This window comes from Acomys russatus, chromosome 3, assembly GCF_903995435.1.
Source record: "Acomys russatus chromosome 3, mAcoRus1.1, whole genome shotgun sequence".
NCBI lineage: Eukaryota > Metazoa > Chordata > Mammalia > Rodentia > Muridae > Acomys > Acomys russatus.
In genome coordinates, this window is record NC_067139.1 from 7,730,794 (window position 1) to 7,749,523 (window position 18,730).

Here is an 18,730-nt window from a genome sequence, read left to right on the forward strand (position 1 = left end):
TGGCAGTATTGAATACTTAAATTGAATCCTTAAAACCTATGATGGGGGGTGGTGGCAGAACAGCAAATTGTAAGGTATATCTTAGGCTTCCCACTGTGATAACTTCATCCCCTAGATCAAGGTCCTAAGGTCAGTGTTATTACAAATATCAAGTCCATGAACTCCAATTATAGATCTAAGACTTGGAGAAACAACTACTAGGTAGGTTTCTGGCCCCTTCTGAGCTATGCTGAGACAGACTCAGCCGGGACACATCTATTACTTCTGTGGGGGAAGTCAGGGACAACTTGTGACAGTTAGACATATCCTTCCCCTCTGTGGACCTTGCAGATCCTGCTTAGGTCATGAGAGTTGGCATCTCATTGGCCCAAGAACTGCATTTCCTACCGTGCTACCCAACCCTGCTCTCAATAAAGGTATCATATTGACATTTTTGAGTCTCTTGCTAGTAATGACAACACAATGTCCCTATTCCTCAAATCTCAGAAATTTGAATCTGTAAAAGAATGAGATAGATATAGTACACTGGAACAAAAATAACTGCTTTAGTGACGACTAAAATAATAAATTTTAATTGTGATAATTTTATATGAGATATAAGAAACGATATGGTGCTGGAAGGCCAAGAACTGGAGACCATATAGCTCAGATACCTAGGGAAGAACCAAAGAAGACTGGCAAAAAAAAAAAATCAATGAAATGATTCCTAAATCCATTCTGTTATACATATAGACTGTATCTTGTCCATTTGTCATCAGAGAGGCTTCCTCCAGGAGCAGATGGGAGGGGGTGCAGAGACTCACAGGCACACACTGTGTCAAAAGTGAGTCTAAGTTGGAAGTCTTTATTGAGTACCTTCTCTCAGTGCTCAGGGAACCAAGAGGAAGATGAGGAGGAAAAATTGTAGGAGTCAGAAGGGATGGAGGCCACAAGGACACCACCCACTGATTCAACCAAACATGGCTTACATGGGCTAACAGAGGCTGAAGCGAGAAACATGGGTCTCCAAGGATCTACACCAGGTTCTCTGCATATATGATATACGTTTTCAGCAACAACATAAACACCTTTATCGACAGTAGGAAATGAATGTTCAGGGCCTTGGCTTGGGTACAAACCACTGGAGTCAGAGGACTCCATTTCACCATCACCAAAGAGGAAGAGGAGATCAGCCTAGATGTGTCCTTAGCTTATCTTTCCCACATCACTTAGCTTTTGGTTAAGAAGAATCTCTTGATCAACCTTTTAAAGGCTTCCTTTACCTCTTTGTTCCTAAGTGTATAGATAAGTGGGTTGAGCATGGGTGCAATGATTCCATAGAAAAGGGAAACCATTTTTCTTGGGTCTTTGGAGTGTGGTGAAGGTGGCAGTAGGTACATGGAGACAGCTGTGCCATAGAACAGTGACACCACTATGAGATGGGAGCCACAGGTCCCAAAGGCCTTCTGTCGTCCTTCAGCAGATTGGATTTTCAAGATTGCACGGGCAATGAAAGCATAGGATATGAGGATGAGAGTCAGAGGTAGAAGATGGAAGAGCACACTAACAAAGAATAGTTCGGCCTCATTTGCAGTCGTATCAGCACAAGATAACTTGAGCAGTGCAGGCACTTCACAGAGAAAGTGATCTATGACATAGTGGCCACAGCGTGGCAACTGGAGAGTGAGGATGGTCAGCCACACCGAGTTTCCAAAGCCAATGATCCATGACACAGCTGCCAACTGGAGGCAGAGCCTCTGGTGCATGATGACTGAGTAATGGAGAGGCCGACAGATGGCTACGAACCTGTCGAAGGACATGACTGGCAGAAGGACACACTCAGTAGCCCCCAAGGCCAGGAACATGAAGAGCTGGGCCACACAGCCACCATAACTGATTACTTTCCTAATGCTGCGTAAATTGACCAGCATCTGTGGCACTGTGCATGTGATGTAACACAGGTCTATGGCTGATAGATTAGTCAAAAAGAAGTACATGGGGGTGTGGAGTCTGGGGTCCAAACGGGACAGCAGAATGATGTTGACATTTCCAAAGATGGTCACTATGTAAGAAGTCAAGAAGACCACAAAGAGTGGGAACTCCAGCCATGGCTGATCCGAGAAACCTAAGAGAACAAATGCTTCAGTGATGCTCTCGTTGGCCCAACTCATGATCAACATTTTATAAAATGGTTTCCTGAAATACAAAAATTCGAGAAGTCAATTCATACATATTGGCTTCTATTTTTAATAGGCACTTATTGGCTTTCCAGTTCTTCAGAACCACATGGTTACCAACTGTTTCAATTACATATTATCATTTTACCATGCCTTTGAAGACATTTACATAACTGGTGTTATTGTAAGATTAAAAAATATTACACAGTTCAAATTAGAACTGAGCCAGTTCCCTGGGTATTTCTAAAGTTTCTGTGTCCATACCCACACCTCTAAACTGAAAGCTACAATTTAAAATGCTAGTTTCTGATCTATAAATTTATAAGGGTTGGTCTTTACTCATTGACATTGGTTAATTTTTTTGTAGTACTTCTCATAATAGCTATTAGCAGGAAAATCCAATCATAATTCCCACCACATTTTTTCACTGTCAATATAAAACCTGCTGTTGTCACCCAGATCTCAAGTTATACAGCAGAGCTATGATAATAAAAAGAATATGATGCTAGTATAAAAACAGCCATGTTGATCAATAGACTAGAACTGAGGACCCACACATAAACCCACACTCTTACAGCCTCTTCAGTTTTGTTGAAGAGAAGAACCATGCACATTGGAGGAAATAGAGCATCTTCAACCAGTGATGCTGGTCATACTGGATAGCTATAGGTAGACTGACACCTGACCTTTATCTCTCACCCTATAGAAAACTCAACTCCAAATGCAGAAGAACTCCCCAGAAAACATGAGAGCCTGGCTGATAAAAAAGATAGTGAGGAATAGCCTTGGACTGGTTAGCATAGGAAAAGCCTTTTTGAACAGGACTTTGATGGCACAGACATTATGATGAACAATTATAAATGTGATCCCAGGTAACTAAAATGCATTTGTACAACAAAGACACTGTCATTCCAACGATAAAGTAGCCTATAGAATGTGAATTTATTTATTATTTAACCAGATATACATCTGAAAGGTTAGTATTTAAATATACAAAGAAATAAAGAGTAAACATTAAGAAAATAAAAATGGGATATGAAATTAAGAAGAAAATGGAAAAGCAAGGGAGAGATGAATGAAGGATGAGGAGAAGGAGGGAAAGAAGGAAGAAAGGAAAAAAGGAAGAAAGGAAGAAAGGAAGGAAGGAAGGAAGGAAGGAAGGAAAATACTGCTACTGAAAGGATTTCCTAATCAGAATGGATGGATAAGGAGAGGTGTCACAACTTCAGGATTTCCTGGGCTTCTGTGCTGTAAAACTCATAGAGCTAAGGAGATACTACACTGCAGTTTCTCCAGACTGCTGGGTTTATTCCACTATCCTGTCCATGACTAATAAAACCCATCCAACCTTAGAAGAGTTCTTGTTTAGATGCAAAATTGTAGGTTCTCCCTGTCTGTAATACTGAAGAGTGACATAGTCTCAAATATTCAGAAAGTGTCTTTTTAAAAGGACACATGTGCTGGATCAGTGACATTTCCAGGCCAGTCCTCAGTGGGACATTTATTTGCTAGAATTCAGTCCCAAACAGACTCTCCCAGAAGCTCAGACTGATAAGAAGACAATGAATTTCTCACTCACATTAAGTTTCTGAAATTAAAGAAGCAATGATCTTTCTCCAGTCATTCTGAATGCACAGTGTGGTGGCATTTGCCAGTGCAGTAATGTCTCCCCATGACCCTGAGTAGTTAGGGAACTAAAAAGGCACAGGTCATTGCTGGGCAGGATACAGAGATAAAAATAATGGGTTGAAGACAAGGCAGAGGAGATTCCAGTGCCTCTAAGTGTTATACTGAACTTTTCTCACTTAGGGTCAAGCATTTCCATTCTGCAAAGACTTGGTGATCTTGATAACAATCTGTTCTGAAAAGGAAACTGTTTAAATAGGAAACTGAAGTGCTCATTTGCATTGAGCAAGTTTAAGCATCTTGAATTGTTAGTACTATCAGTGTGTGAAAACAAAAGGACTTGTTAACAGCTAAAGCATTTTCAGAACTCAGTGTCTCTGAAATTCTAGCACAGACACTGGCCTGCTAGTATCTACCTGGTAGCTCCTGTAATCGACGTCATGATTGGAACCGGCAACCTGTTCCTGAGTGGGGTCTGTGCAGCATGTCCAGGGACAGCTTTTCTTAACACTCCCAGCAGGAAAACTGTGAAAATGCTAGACTGAAGTTCTCTTCTTCAGCTTGAGTGTAAGAATAAATGACAAGACTTGTACTTTCACCCAACATCATAATTAAGCTTTAAGAAAAATTAAAGTTGGCTGTGTGTTTTCCATCTTCAGTAAGACCAGGTTGTGGGCAGGAGTAAGTTGAAAGGCTCACTGGTGCCACTCTATGAGCTGTAGGTAGCAATTGGGTTAGAACAGAAAGCTGCTCTGCTCCTAAGTTTCTTTTCCAGGAAACAATAAACAAGTGCTGCTGGACACCCAGCATTAGGACAGTAAATGGAAATGAAGCAACTAAGACCGGGTCAACATTCTCTAAATGCTGTAATGGTAAGCAATCCATGTGACACGTGGTCAAGCCCCCATGCTTCAATTTGTCTTTTTCCAGCATGTTTTCCACAATGTTTTAAGAAAGTGTTGTACATACCGTACTTGGAGCCTTAGGACAGGGTGGGTTGTGTCTGCTTGCTGGTTCCAGGAACTTCGAATTCAAAACAGACTTGTTGGTAGTATGCTGATCCGATAACGTCTTCTTAAGTCTTCCACATCAGCTGACATGAGGAAGTGTTCTAATTCCACTCTTCAGGAACGCGTTATGAGATCTTCATTTGGGAGTAAATCAGAAAACAGGGGAATAAGATTCCTGAGGGCAACTGGAGTGTGTAGTTTCTGGCACTGCACTGCAGAGGGGGCATTCACTGCTCTTTTCAGAGTCCTTTCCATCAGGACTGCACAGTGACACTAGAGGGAGATTCCTCATGCTGCTCTGGGCTCTGGCTTGTCCACAAGGGCAGCAACCCTTGTTATAACCAAGGGTGATACCCAGTGGGGGTTCTCTGTGAATCACCCCTTCCTCTGCTCTCACTTTGTGTTCTGCAATGCTCTTTCCCTGGGGACCCTCTCCCCAACTGTGTCCAAGACAAAAGGGAATTCTACAGGGACTAAAATAGTTCATGGAGTAAAGATCCAGTTTTGAGCCATCAAGGTAGGAATTTGTTTCCTTTTCTGTGAAGCCACTGAGAACTGTGCATTTGCTCTGAAATTGGATCTGAGAGTAGTGTTTATACAATGGGCATCCATGAATTTCCTATGGCGATGATTTTATTACCTCAGTTCATAGGAGGAGAGTTTTGTTTCTTACATGGCCAAATAATTATTTCTTTTCATAGGTTTTGCCTAGTCAAATTCTCTCTCCATTCAGTGACATTTTCTTACAGTTTTTGCAAGCTTAAATTTTTGGTTTGTATTTTTCAATACTCTCACAGATACATATTTTTGCAAACTCATGTCAGTATTTCAAATGAATAGGTATGAGACATATAAAGTATGGCTGTCTTATTACTAAAGAAACTGTAGGTAATGTAATATAAAATGGCTGACACCATGAGTATAGGATTCAGATTGCATGTCTACATGAGCAGGTTGTCATTTTCTATTTATTCAAGGATATATGGTCAAGTAATAATGAGAAGTCATTTATGACATAAGGAAAATTAATCAGCCATACCTCATTACCAGTGCTGCTTAAGAAGGGAGTACTCATAAAATATTGTTTACTGCCATTCCGGGAGTAAATAGATAAATCCTTCCAAAGCATATCCATTACCCTAGCAATTCTTGGTTATGGAAATCTAACTTGTAAAATGAATTACTGGTATCTAAATATGGGATAAAGAATTATTCATAATGAGAAAATATGGAAGAACAAAACTCTCTTCATAGGGAATGACCAACTTATAAATAGTAGAGCCCAGAAGTACTCAAGTGCAATATTGTTGAGTGAGAAAATAGCTATAGAAGAAAAAAAAAGTCAATTGTGAAATAGCAACCCAAATGACCTAGATATAATCTTAAGTATTTTATGCGTCTTCAGGATTTTTTAAGAATAGAGAAAAGTAAAGGATTCTTCTTGGATACTCACTAGAGGAATCCCTAGTTGTCATCCCAACAAAGCTAGTCAATAATATTTTAATGCTCTCCAAACTATTGACCACACTTACTTTGGGTATAAGAGACTTGAGGGAGGAGTTGGCCACAGGAAGATGGCACTCAGACAGTTGCATTTTCTTTCTTGGTTACTCCTACAAGTCCTTGCAATAGTTAGATAATTTAAGCAAATCAAATTGTGGATATTTATTAAGTTATTCCACTTTAACTTAGTTAAAAGTTGGTCCTGACCTTCTGATCCTCCTGCCTGAGATCCTCCTGGGCTGAGATTAGTCACACATCAGCACGTTCATTTGATGTGGTCCTGAAGTTGATCCCAGGGCTTCCAGCCTGACAGATAAGCACTCAACTATGCAAACTCCTCATACAGCCCAAGAAATAGAATTTTTTAAGGAGAAGGAAAGGATGACAAGCTTTTCACGTGCAGAACAGAAGAGGATGAATACATTTTAAAATTTGAATGGTTCTTTTTAAAAACATAATTTTATTGAATTTTTGGAAACTTCACATCATTCAGTCAATTGCACTCATTTCCCAGTTTTTTTTTCCTATCTGCCATCCACCCTTATAACCTATTCCCCCACAAAATAAATAAAAATAAAGCATAGAAAAGAAAAGAAAAAGAAAAACAAACAAACAAAACATCTCTCTGACCATTTTGGGCATAGATCTGCTTCTCCATCAACTGCAGCCTTCTTTGCATGTACCATTTTGTGCCACCATCTTTCCATTTCTATCACATATTCGTTTGTTATAGTGGCACTGGTAGTTGCAGTGGGTCACATTGTATACCCTTTTGCCCAAACAACTTTATTCGCCAATGGTCATATCCATGAGTGATTAGTCTAGATCAAGGCCTCTGGCTTCTGTTACACCATCAATACTGGATCCCCATAGAGACTGTTGGGTATTCTGCTATTGCTCTGAGTCATAGAGATTCTGCAGCTATGGATCCATAGAGCAGGACTTTTACATGCTCCAGCAACTGACAGATGGGGAGATGTTGGGGTAGCCCAGCTCAAAGCCTTGGACCTGGGTGGTAGCTGAGTTGGTCAGCTTGCCAACTCTCCTGTGCCCACACCATCAGGGCCAACTCTCCTACACTACTCTTGTGACACCCTTGTAGCCAGCTCTTCCAAATGAGGCAGCATGTGAGGGCCAGGGCCATCCAGGACCAGCTCTCTTGCACAGCTCCATTGAACGGCTGGAACAGTTTTACTCCACACATACCTCAGGTGGCTGGAGAGAGGCAGGGCCAGCTCTTCTGCTCTCCTAAGCCCGTGCTTCCAGGGACAGCTTACTGTGCTTACATTACCAGGGACAGTAATTTAATAGTTCTTAAATGTCCAGATATCCAGGTCTCAAGGGCCTATATTGGGAATGAATCTTCAGGGTTTAAAAATAATGGCAATATGAAATATTATCAATTGTTGGTCTTCATTCCTGGGCAAATATTCAGCAAGTCTTTTCCTTCACATATTTGTAGAGTATGACTTATGTTTTCTTTTAGACTCAGTGTTTCAGGTTTACCTTGGAACCTTTTATCCAGTTGCAGCTTATTTTTGTGAACTGGGTTAGGTATGAGTGTATTTTCATTCTTCTCCATGTGGATAGCCAGTTGTCCCAGGTCCTTTGGTTAAAGATGTTTCCTTCTTCAGCTTATGGTTTCAAGATCTTTGTAAAATATCAGATGGCTATAGTTATGTGTAGTTATGTTCGGGTCATCTATAATACTCCATTGGTCAACACAGTTTTCTGTTTGTGCTAGTATCATATACTGTTTTTATTATTATAGTTCTACAGTGTATCTTGAAATCTGGAGTGGCAATCTCTCCATTAGTACCATATTTTTTGGACCGTAAGATGCACCCAGTTTTTAGAGCAGCAAAACAAGAAAAATGATTCTGAACCAAATTAGTACTAGTGTAATAAAATATTTATTTAAATATAACAAAATATGGTAATATTAAACAGTGTTATCTCAACAGGGAGAAAGACTTAGAGACTCAAGTACTTTTCTAGTTTTCTGGAAACCCCCAAAACTCATCAGTGCTACTGTCGGAATTAGGAAGTTCAGTTGCTGACAATCACTTGCCTCGCTTTCTTCGCCATCTTCGTATATGATATCATCTTCAGTTCCATCTAAGGCATTGCTAATGCAACATGTTTTGAATGATTGTACAACAATTTCCTCCTTCACTGGCTGCCATGATGTTTTAACCCATTCAACTACTTGAGTGATAGTGGGCCTCTTCATTCATCCTGATGGAGTCAGATCATGATTCCCAGCAGCCATGTGTCTATTCCACTCTTTTCTCATAAAGACTTTACATGGTTTGTTCACTGAAACACTGAGAGTTTGCAGCTTGCTGGGAAGACACCCCAGGAGTTACCTCTAGATGAGTCTTCACCTCTTTAAATGTTTTTGTTGTTTCTCTAATGTGTGCTCTGGACTGGTCAAGTGCTAATAAAGCAGATTTTTTCAGAAGCCCTCTAGGACTTTTGGACCACACTTTTTCAATCCATTGTCTTCTTACATATACAGAATGAACAAGTCTGTCTTCTCCCATATGCCCAGTAATGATGTCTGTATAGCAATGTGGCCCCACTGGAGTCAAGGAGGGACAAATGTAGCTAGAGCTTCTTTATTGCTACACATTTTACTGCACTTCCCTTGCCCAGCTCCCCACAGCAAGCTGACATGCACCTGCTTACCAGGCAGGCTAAGATATGCATTCAGGGCTGGCGAGATGGCTCAGTGGTTAAGAGTACTGATTGCTCTTCCAGAGGTCCTGAGTTCAATTCCCAGCAACCACATGGTGGCTCACAACTGTTTATAATGTGATCTGATCATACTGTATACATAATAAATAAATCTTTAAAAAAAAAAGATCTGCATTCAGCTCAGATCAACGCGATAGAGGGGTGGGGCGGAAACCAATTCTTGGATTTTTTTCCCCATTATCCTACTTACATCTTCATTGTCACAATTTTCTTTCCTTCCTATGTAATTATTTTGTAACCAGGTCATTTTTTTCTTTTTATCTTACAATCTTGTTATAATCTCTCTCATCTTAAAAATTCTCTGTTTTTTTAATCTTACAATCCTTTTCTACAACTCCCATCCTCGCTTCTCCTTTGCAGTTTTCCTCCACCAGATGATTCACTTTGGTTGCCCGGCTCTCAGATGTTCCCCTCTCTGTCTTACATAACTCTCTACTCAGAGTTCAGGCAACCACTCTGTTTTTCCTCATTTGCTGCCTCTCACGTGACTAAGTCTAAGGGCTGGTTTTTCAGTCCTGCTTCACCTGGTCAGTTAGCTACATTTTACAGCACTGCTCACAGTTTCCTTCTGGAAACACCTCCCCTCCCAGGGTGGACCCTGTTCTGACCCCCTCCTACTTTGTCTTTTGGGCTCCTTCTCACCATCTTGCCCTAAGGGTTGCACACTTGCTCCCTCTGTTGGGAACACTCTCATCAGCGGGCTGACTTGTCTCCTCATCACTTCCACACAGATCTTCCCAGAGATGCACTTTCTGAGGTCTTGCTCAATGTGGCCCTGCCCTCTTGCCAACTGTTCTCTGCTCTGCCATGTTTACATACACACAGATGCCATTACAGAGGGGTTCCGCTTATTTATTCATCCTTTTCTCCCTATTGGAGAATGGAAGGTCACTGCAGTGATGATGTGTGTGCTATGTTAATGTTTTGTTCCAGTACCTAGAGCTTGTTTTCAGGGCTTTTGCACATCCTCTCAGGATGAGAAGGAAACTAATGTGGTAAGCAGTTAAACTATCTCTGACAGTTGTAAACTTAAAATCAAAGTGAATGTAAGCACAGCACAGAGAAGCATTCAGGCTAATGTTTACTTCTCTTAGAGGAGGTTTAAGAGCTGAGCAAAGTAATATGCAAAACTGTATTTTGATTCAAATGCTTACCTACTTAAAGCATCACCTGGTGAGGATGGCTCACGACCAGTGAAACAAAGGACCCATTAAATATAAAATAAAATATTTCATCTGTATTTTATTTTCAGTGACATTCTACAATGCTCATAAGAGAATAGGACAATCAGGGTATTTTTACTTTATCCTACTTTATGTCTAAGTAGTATTCTTTGTAAATTATTATATAAATTGCTGGGCTGCATGAATGTTAGTAAGGCACGGTGATGCTTTCCTCATGAGTTCTCATATTGTTAGGCTTTATAACCTTTTACAGTGGTAACAAATATTTTATACAGGAATGAGGTAAAACAAAATAAGTCTCATGGGAAATGAATTCATTAAAGGGCTTGCAAAGTTAGTGTCTCTATAGAAATATCTACTTTGTTTTTTAATTTCTTCCTTGCCACATAGTGTGACCTTGTTGTAAATAAACGAGCAATGTAAGGCAAGCTTGTTTTGGTTAATAGTTTAAGAAGGGTCAATACTCCAGAACAGACGAGAAAGCCTGGTAGCTGTGGCACAGTGCAGGAGTGTGTGGCTGGGGCTCTTACCTCCTCATACGCCTGTAGAACAGGAGGCAGAAAGTGGACAAGAAAGCAGTGTAGGGCTGTGAAACCTCAAGGCAAGCTCTCAGTGACTTGCTTGCTCTAGTGAGGCCCCACTTCCTACAAGGTTCCCCAACTTTCCAAAGCAGTGCCACCAGCTGGGCATCTAGTGTCCAGGCACTGGGGTACAGGGTGGAGAGCTAAGTAGCTGCAGTGTCCACTGCTCAAATTAGTTTCCATGACAGTAGGGAAGCACTGCTGTCAGTAATGTTAACACAAACGGGCCAATATCCAGAGAACGACCAGTCACAGATATTACAACAATCCCGGCAGCTCATCTCATTCCTTTCTTGCTCTGTCCAAGGCATTTTTTATAATATACGCAAGCCATGGAGAAATGAAGCCAAACATCCAAAGCAAAAAGACCTCTCTGCCTTCTTTTTGGCATTGACAGGTAGAGTAAATATCAGCAAAAACTTTCTCTTAATCCTGCCTTACATGTTTTCTCCTTTAGTCTCTGTTGCTTGAAAGTCAAACGTGAATCATTAAGGTCAGTTATGTGACACGCAGGCTCTACGGGTCAGTATGGTGCTGGAGACATTAAAGCTACACAGTTGAACTATTCGTGTTGGCTCTTGGGTAGGCATTTGGCACTAGAAAAGCACATTTGAGTTTTCTAGGAAAAGTACGCAAGCGTTTCTATTGTATTACTTCTAAGATCTTCCTTTTCAGAGCTGTTAAGTACCTGCTAGGCGTGGTCATTGTGATTTTGAAAAAGTGGCGATACCCTTCCCAGGTGGATTATTGTTTTGTCCAAGTTAGAATCCCTGAGTGATGAACGCTGAGTCAGAGGAGCTGGAGAGAACACAATAGCTTTCAGTTTGGGAGGAGTACCGTATGCTCTCACCCTGTCCTTTCCCACTAAGTATCTCTTCTTCTGTAATCCTAGACCATTCGTAGGTCTAATAGTATCTAAGGAAGGCGAGCAAAAAGATGACGCCCAAATATAGTCTTCCTTTGCTATACTTCTGTGCTTCCCTTCCCTAGCACTTTCTTTATGGCCTCTTTGACATCTTTGTTTCTCAGAGTATAGATCAGGGGGTTAACGCTGGGCGTGACAATGGTGTAGAAAAGAGTAAGGAACTTGCCCTGGTCCTGGGAGTAAGTGTTTGCCGGCTGCAGGTACATGTAGATGATGGTACCATAGAAGAGAGAGACAACAATTAAGTGGGAGCTGCAGGTGTTGAAGGCTTTCTTTCTCCCAGCGGCTGACTTGATCCTAAGCACGGCTCGGGCAATGTAACCATAGGAGATAAGGATGAGGATAAGCGGTGCTAAGATGATAAAAATCGCCAAGGCAAAAGCCAGCGCCTCCAAGGCCATAGTGTCCACACAGGCCATGCCAATCAGTGCTGGCATCTCACAGAGAAAGTGGTCCACCCGCCTGTGCCCACAGCGGGGCAACATCAACGTCTGGGGTGCCATGATGAGAGAATTGCCAAAGCCGCTCAACCATGCCACTGAAGCCAGCTGCCCACAGAGACGAGGGTGCATGATGACCGTGTAGTGCAGGGGCTTGCAGACGGCAGCGTAGCGGTCATACGCCATAACAGCCAGGAGGACACACTCTACCCCTCCCAAGGCTAAGACAAAATACAGCTGGATGGCACAACCCACGTAGCTGATGGTCTTGTCTGGACCCCAGAGGTTGTAGAGCATCTGTGGGATGGAGCCTGTGGTGAAACACATGTCCAGGAAGGAGAGGTTGGCCAGAAAGAAATACATGGGTGTGTGCAGCCGGGCGTCCAGAGCCGAAAGCAAGACGATGGTCATGTTGCCAAGAAGAGTGAGCAGATAAAAGGAGAGAACCACCACGAAGAGGATCAGCTCTAGGCGAGGACGGTCAGAGAAACCCACCAGGATGAAGCCTTCAAAAGAACTTGTGTTGTCCTTTTCCATCACCTGCAACCGCATGTCACCTAGGAGGAGAAAGACCAGTGTCGGTGAAGATCGCAGATGGGGCTTCTTAAAATAGAGTGACTGGTAAATGCTACGGTGGGAACGTCTTCAGAAATGCTGGCTATCTGACCTAAAGTTTCAGTAGGCACTGAGAGAAGTCCTCATTTGGTCTGAAAAGAGTCAAATTGGAGATTTTAAAGCTCCCCCCCTTGTGATGACTTGTCAACATTTTGAATACTATTTTTCATTACGGGACTGTAAATATTGTTTGCAAAAGGTGGTTGACGCCGAGCCTGGTGGTGCAAACCTGTTGTTACCTTAGTACCCCAGAGGCAGACACAGGTGGACCAGGAGGTCAAGGCCAGTGAGTTGGAGGCCAGACTGAGCTATACAAAAACCTGTCTCTGAAAACGCTGATTCTTTTACAAAGGAGTTAACACTCAAAATTTTCCCATCACTTTTAAAACCAAGGGAATATGAAATTGTCCTACTAGTGTATACCCTGTGGAGAGGCTAGGGGCTCGCTCCTAGATGAAAGATATGGACTTCCTATCAGGTGAAAACTCTCTCAACATCCCTGAGAAGTCTAGAATGCGATCCAAACCTAAGAGGGTAGAAGTGACCCAGAAAAATGGTGGAAAGAAGCCTATCTTTTCATTATTTGTATCTATACCCACGAGGTCCAGCCATCCTGCTGACTGAAAAATGACCCTAATACCCTGTGTCAAACAAGACAAGTGATTTACGTCACTACTTCAGCATTTCCCATACTGCTGTACCTCTACGTTAAAATTATAGCTTACATCACTATGGTGTGGGATTGGGTGGCTTTTCTCACCTTGGGAAAGCTTCCCACAAAGATTAAAAGGACAAGAAAAGCCCCAGAACCCATTTTGAGTGATTACCGAGCATCCACTTAGCAGCCTTTTCCTCCTCTTCTGCTTTATACATACTGCTAACCCTGCTTCCAGGGAATCTATACAGAACATTTTCTTTATCTGTCCTGATTTCATAACACTAAAAGATTGTGTATCTACCATAATGTTTTTTTTTTTTTTTTTTTTTTTTTTTGGCAGTGGTTTTATTTCTTAGGGAAAATGTTCTGTGTGCTGCAAATTAATAATATTTGTTTCATATTTTTGTAAGCAGTTAGCAAAGAGCCATAAGATTATGTGTTTTATTAGAAGCCAATATATTCATTAGGTACACAAGAACACAAAAATATTTTGTCCATTAAACATTGACACATATTGGAAATGAAATTTTGTCAAAGTTACAGCCCACTAGAGGCTGCAATGAGTTTCTCCAGTTGTAATGGGTGGATGTGATAATTTCAAGTCTCTGGGGAGACAGAGATTGCTTTGAGAGCTGAGAGTCAATGCTTATGATGAGGACAGAAAGGCTTTACTGCTTCCTCTTGTAAACTGAAAATTTAAAACATTACAAATAAACGCAGGTGGCAGGGGGGTACATGGATACCAACTGATGGAGAAAAATGTATAACAAATTCTGGGATTTGAGGTGCTTATTATTTCTAAATAGCTATGTGTGGCCACAAGGAAATAACAATTAATTCTGGATGATAGAATGCATGTTTTTTCTCTTAGTCTTTGCAAATTCTTCATAAACATCTTAAAATATAACAAAATAAATTATGAGTTACATGCCACTTAAAAATTAATGACACTCATGATGACACAAAAATGACACTTAGCTGTTTTGAACTAGACATAATGTTAATGATTGGATATAGTCTAGCTCACTTCATTCTCTCAGCAGTTTGATCGCTCAACAATATTGATTAAGCCATTGATGCCAAGAGACTAAACAAATAGCCAGTCTTGACTCATATTGCTAGTACATAGATCACCTGCAGTTTTACCTTATCATCATCCTGTCAGTAAGAACTCTAAACATAAACTTAGGCAGCACAGCAATCATACTAACGACACACACCCCAAAACCTGAATTGTAGTGCTGAGACATCATCTTATGTGCTTTGACTTAGTGCATCATGTTTAATAAAGAGTCTTGTTTATAAATTCAGTAAGGTAAGAAGCTATCCTGACAAAGTAGCAAAAAAGCATAATTTTTTTTCAGGAAATGAGAAACAATAAATTTTGCGTGTTGTGTAGACACTAAGCACACTGTACCCAGAACTCTGGAGAAAAAAAAAGCTTAATGAAGTCTTGGATAGGACGAGGATGTGACTGTGACCGGAAGTGACTCCATTCCATGACTACCATTCTTAGAACTTTGCTATGTCATTCACATACACATCAGTGTTTTTTCACTGGAAAAAGAACATGAACCACAGTCCTCTCCTTTTCCTTGCTTCTTAAATCAAGCAGGGGTCACACAGACACGGTTACTGCCATCAATGCTCCATTCTAATTCATGGGCCCAGGCTTCTGTTTTTTACCCAGCCCTGTTCTCAGGGAAGGTTTGTCTCCTTACATTTCAGACTTCAGCACACGACATGATTACATCTTTTATTGGTTTAAACTGTTATTTTAAATAGATGTAAATGAATACCTTCTAAACACGGACAAGAACATTCCCTCACAAGGGCCACTACATTAACTATTTAGCTTTAGTAATGCAATTTGTCATTTTTAGAATTTAAATGTTTCCCCTCATTTTGAAAACAGTATAAATATTTACATGTTTTGTGATTTCTCGATCCCTGACCAAATAATCCAAAATTTACATATTATAAAAAGATCAAATAATGCTCTGATATCAGCTACTGTCTAATTACCTTGGCAGGCACCAGCAAGAAGTCCCAGAGTTATGAACGAGATGGGTGCGTTAGAGTAAACCCACTGCTCATTCCATGCATGCATGGGTCACAAAGCCACAGGACCCAATACGAATATCTTGTATTCCTTTTACAAGTTCTCCATGCTGAAGTTCAAAGTCACAGCATCACTCAGTATTCCTTACTGAGAATTCTCACACGATACAAGATTATAATCAGTACCTTTATCCCTAAGAATTTACAATTCAGTAGATGCCAAAATTCTCTAAATTTATTTTGAGGGGAAGAACTTCACAAAAGCACTCACAAATTTTTCTCCAGTCTCTACACAGAATAAGTAGAATAAGTGATATTTAGTCACAATTAGACTGACTGACCACAGTCTGCGGTTGTCAAACATCAGATCATAGGTAATTTAGAAGCCCAGGTCTCAGGATGAATAACTCACCAAACTTAACGGCACCCTCAGAACTGCCATGTTGTCTACAGCTCCTTCTCGGTCCTCACTTGGGAGTCTAGTGAAATTACCAGAGCATAGACAAGCAGAGCAGAAAGCTATTTTGGGGAAATTGTTAAGAAAGGACCACTAGGACCTAGTATAGTGGAATCGGCCTGGATGAAGAAAGCATGTTGGTGAGTACACCGGCCTCACAGACTCCACGCTGAAACATGAAGCCATCTACAGCCTCCCAGGCCATGTGAGGAGCCAGAGAAAGTGCAGCTTGAGAGGACTCTGATGATCACCAGCATGGGTGGTGTCTAAGCACTCATGTCTAACAAGGAAGAACATCTCTGGGTGTCTGAGTTGATATAGAAAAGTCTATGAGGGACTCCTAACACTCCTGCCCAAATTCCCTTAGCTAATTACTGCTAACAGGAATTAGGAGAGTGCATGGTCTCATAGGAAATACTACTACCCCCTCCCCTCAAATTTGGTGTGTGTGTGTGTGTGAGGGGGCGGAGAGAGTGAGAGTCAGTCTTCCTGATGGATGGTGGAGTCTATTTTGATCAAGACCAGTAGTTTATAACAAGCGTTAGGCACAGGAAGTGACCACACCATATCTGGTCCAGGATGGAACCTAGAGAGTCAAGGAACAGAAGCACAGGGCTACTTGCATGTCTCATTTTCCTCTTGTGACAATAGCCCATACTGTTTGCTCAGTCACGCAAATAAAGAAGCACGGTTATTTAGCTAACCTCACCGATTTATTTAGTCAAATTTCTATGCAGTTTTAAGATCTACAGCAACAAGTTTAATGGACTATTTACTATTTAAAACATATCTATCAAAAAGAAGGGGGCTAAAAAGAGAAAAAGATTCCATTTCATATTTAAAATTAATACAAAATGTTAAAATTATTTTACTTCCACATTTGTAATTTGATATAAAAAGGTTAAAATTATCTCAAGAAAGTTGTGATCTGACTGATAACTTCGACTCAGAGGGAAAAAAATTAACCCATTTAGGTTAAAAAGCAATACATAGGTGTGTCAGATCATTTTACTGTCTGTGAAGGTCACAAGGAAACAATATCGAACAAATGCAGATTACAAGCATGTATTCTACACTTAGTTGTCAGTGACTTTTAAGGGAAGTAAGTTTCCTATATCTTCCTTAACATCAGAAATTTTAGATGGTGTAGAAGAGATAACATGTTTAATGATGCTCTGTATGTTTGAGATGTATTTAAATTGTAATAATCATTATTAGTAAATTATTAGCCTTACTGACCATTTCTGGGCACCTTTTGTCAAGTGGAGATAAAACACACAGGACAATCACCATGCTAGGTGCCATTTCTTAAATATAAGCATTATTGAAGTGGTGTAACTTAACCTTAGCACCACTAATTATCCTGACGAGGATTTTGACAGGACACAATGATGACATTACCACATCTATTTTTATAACGAGTACGTAGTGTTTTTGTCGTCAGCTGAAACTGAACACAAAGGTGAGCCATTACAAGTGAATCGCAGGAATTTTGCTTTTCAACTTAGTTCTTGGCACGTGTGAACCATTTCACACTTAGATCTACCTATTGGCTTGTGTAATTATCTCTTAATTTAGCATTTTCTTATGGAAACTAGGAAGAAAAACCTAGAGAATTTGATGCTCTCAAGAATGTTCTGTGATAATGAGTCCCTCTGAGAAATGAAAAAAAAAAAAAAATGAGATCCATAGAGGACCGTGAAAGCATAAAAATGGCTAACTGGGGGGGGGGGGGAATCCAGAATGGTCTTATTTTTATTTTCCCCCACTCCACCTCTGTTTTGTTCACACTTAGCCTATCATAACCCATAACTCATTTCAAATACATCCAAGTTTATATGTGAATAGTGTAGCATGTAAAACTTGGTATGGAATAAATGAATGCAACCCAAAGAGTACGTGTTAACATGTTAATACAACATAATGTTACATCATAGAGCATCTCAGGACCTGTCAGTCATGCTCTCTCTCTTAAGTGCAGCTGCATTCAGACCCATTCTGTCATGTTGCAACTTGGTCTGGGACCACAGTAGCACTGGGGAAGAGACAACGACACTAATGCAACTTTAATTATGTGTAATAGAAAGGCTAATGTAAAGGATCCTTTCGTTCTTTGAATTTTATTTCTTAAATCTGCTTTTAATGACTTTTGCCTCACTGCCACATGTCTGGCCAGCCAGTTGTAAAACAGCACAGATCTTGTGTGTCTTTCCCTAATTCATCTCACTAAGCTGCTACATGCATCGTGGTATCTGCCTTTGAGAATTGACTTCTTTCTTTCATCTCTGGCACTGGGCTGTGACTCTACTGTTATAAATGCTTCTTCATTAAAAAACTTAATTTGAACTTTCTTATTTTCTGAGGGAGAGTCTCACTCTGTAGTACAGGGTGGCCTTGAACCCACGACAGTCTTTCTGCTTCAGTGTCCTGATGTGGCCTGGTATAGCTAGGCCACGTGGGAAGGGTTTTTTTTTTTTTTTTCCTTCTAGATTTAAAAAAAATTCTCCATACTGATTTTTGTTCAGGGTGATAGATATGGATCTAATTTCATTCTTTCACACATGGACATTGAGTTTTTCCAATATTGTTTGTTAAAAATGCTATATTTTCCCTCAGTGTTTAAAATATATTTCACATCTTTGTCAAATATTACATGCACTAGTTATGTTTTCTCATGTTTGGGATTTATGTTTTGTTCCATTTGTCCATATGTCCATGTTTGTGCCACTACCACACTGTTTTTATTACTAAAGC

The 18,730-nt window shown here is 40.5% G+C and overlaps 2 protein-coding genes across 3 annotated transcripts; both read right to left on the reverse strand.

Moving 5' to 3' along the window:
* Nucleotides 1–1,208: 1,208 nt before the first annotated feature.
* On the reverse strand, nucleotides 1,209–2,150 carry LOC127208935 (olfactory receptor 11). The gene has a single exon (XM_051168491.1). The coding sequence runs from the start codon at nucleotides 2,148–2,150 to the stop codon at nucleotides 1,209–1,211; it is 942 nt and encodes a 313-aa protein (XP_051024448.1).
* A 7,167-nt stretch (nucleotides 2,151–9,317) lies between these two features.
* LOC127208893 (putative olfactory receptor 2W6) lies at nucleotides 9,318–12,737 on the reverse strand. Of its 2 annotated transcripts, XM_051168489.1 has the most exons (2): nucleotides 11,814–12,722; nucleotides 9,318–9,335 (listed from the first exon to the last, which is right to left on the reverse strand). In XM_051168489.1, the coding sequence occupies exons 1-2, from the start codon at nucleotides 12,720–12,722 to the stop codon at nucleotides 9,318–9,320; spliced, it is 927 nt and encodes a 308-aa protein (XP_051024446.1). The 2 variants fall into 2 exon arrangements, with proteins under 2 accessions (XP_051024446.1, XP_051024445.1); XM_051168488.1 differs by lacking the exon at nucleotides 9,318–9,335 and having other exon boundaries at nucleotides 11,784–12,737.
* Between the last annotated feature and the right edge of the window lie 5,993 nt (nucleotides 12,738–18,730).

Excerpts from the sequence above, each read along its gene's own strand:
- LOC127208935 (XM_051168491.1), bottom strand. The coding sequence starts at position 2,150 with ATGAGTTGGGCCAACGAGAGCATCACTGAAGCATTTGTTCTCTTAGGT.
- LOC127208893 (XM_051168488.1), bottom strand. The coding sequence starts at position 12,737 with ATGCGGTTGCAGGTGATGGAAAAGGACAACACAAGTTCTTTTGAAGGC.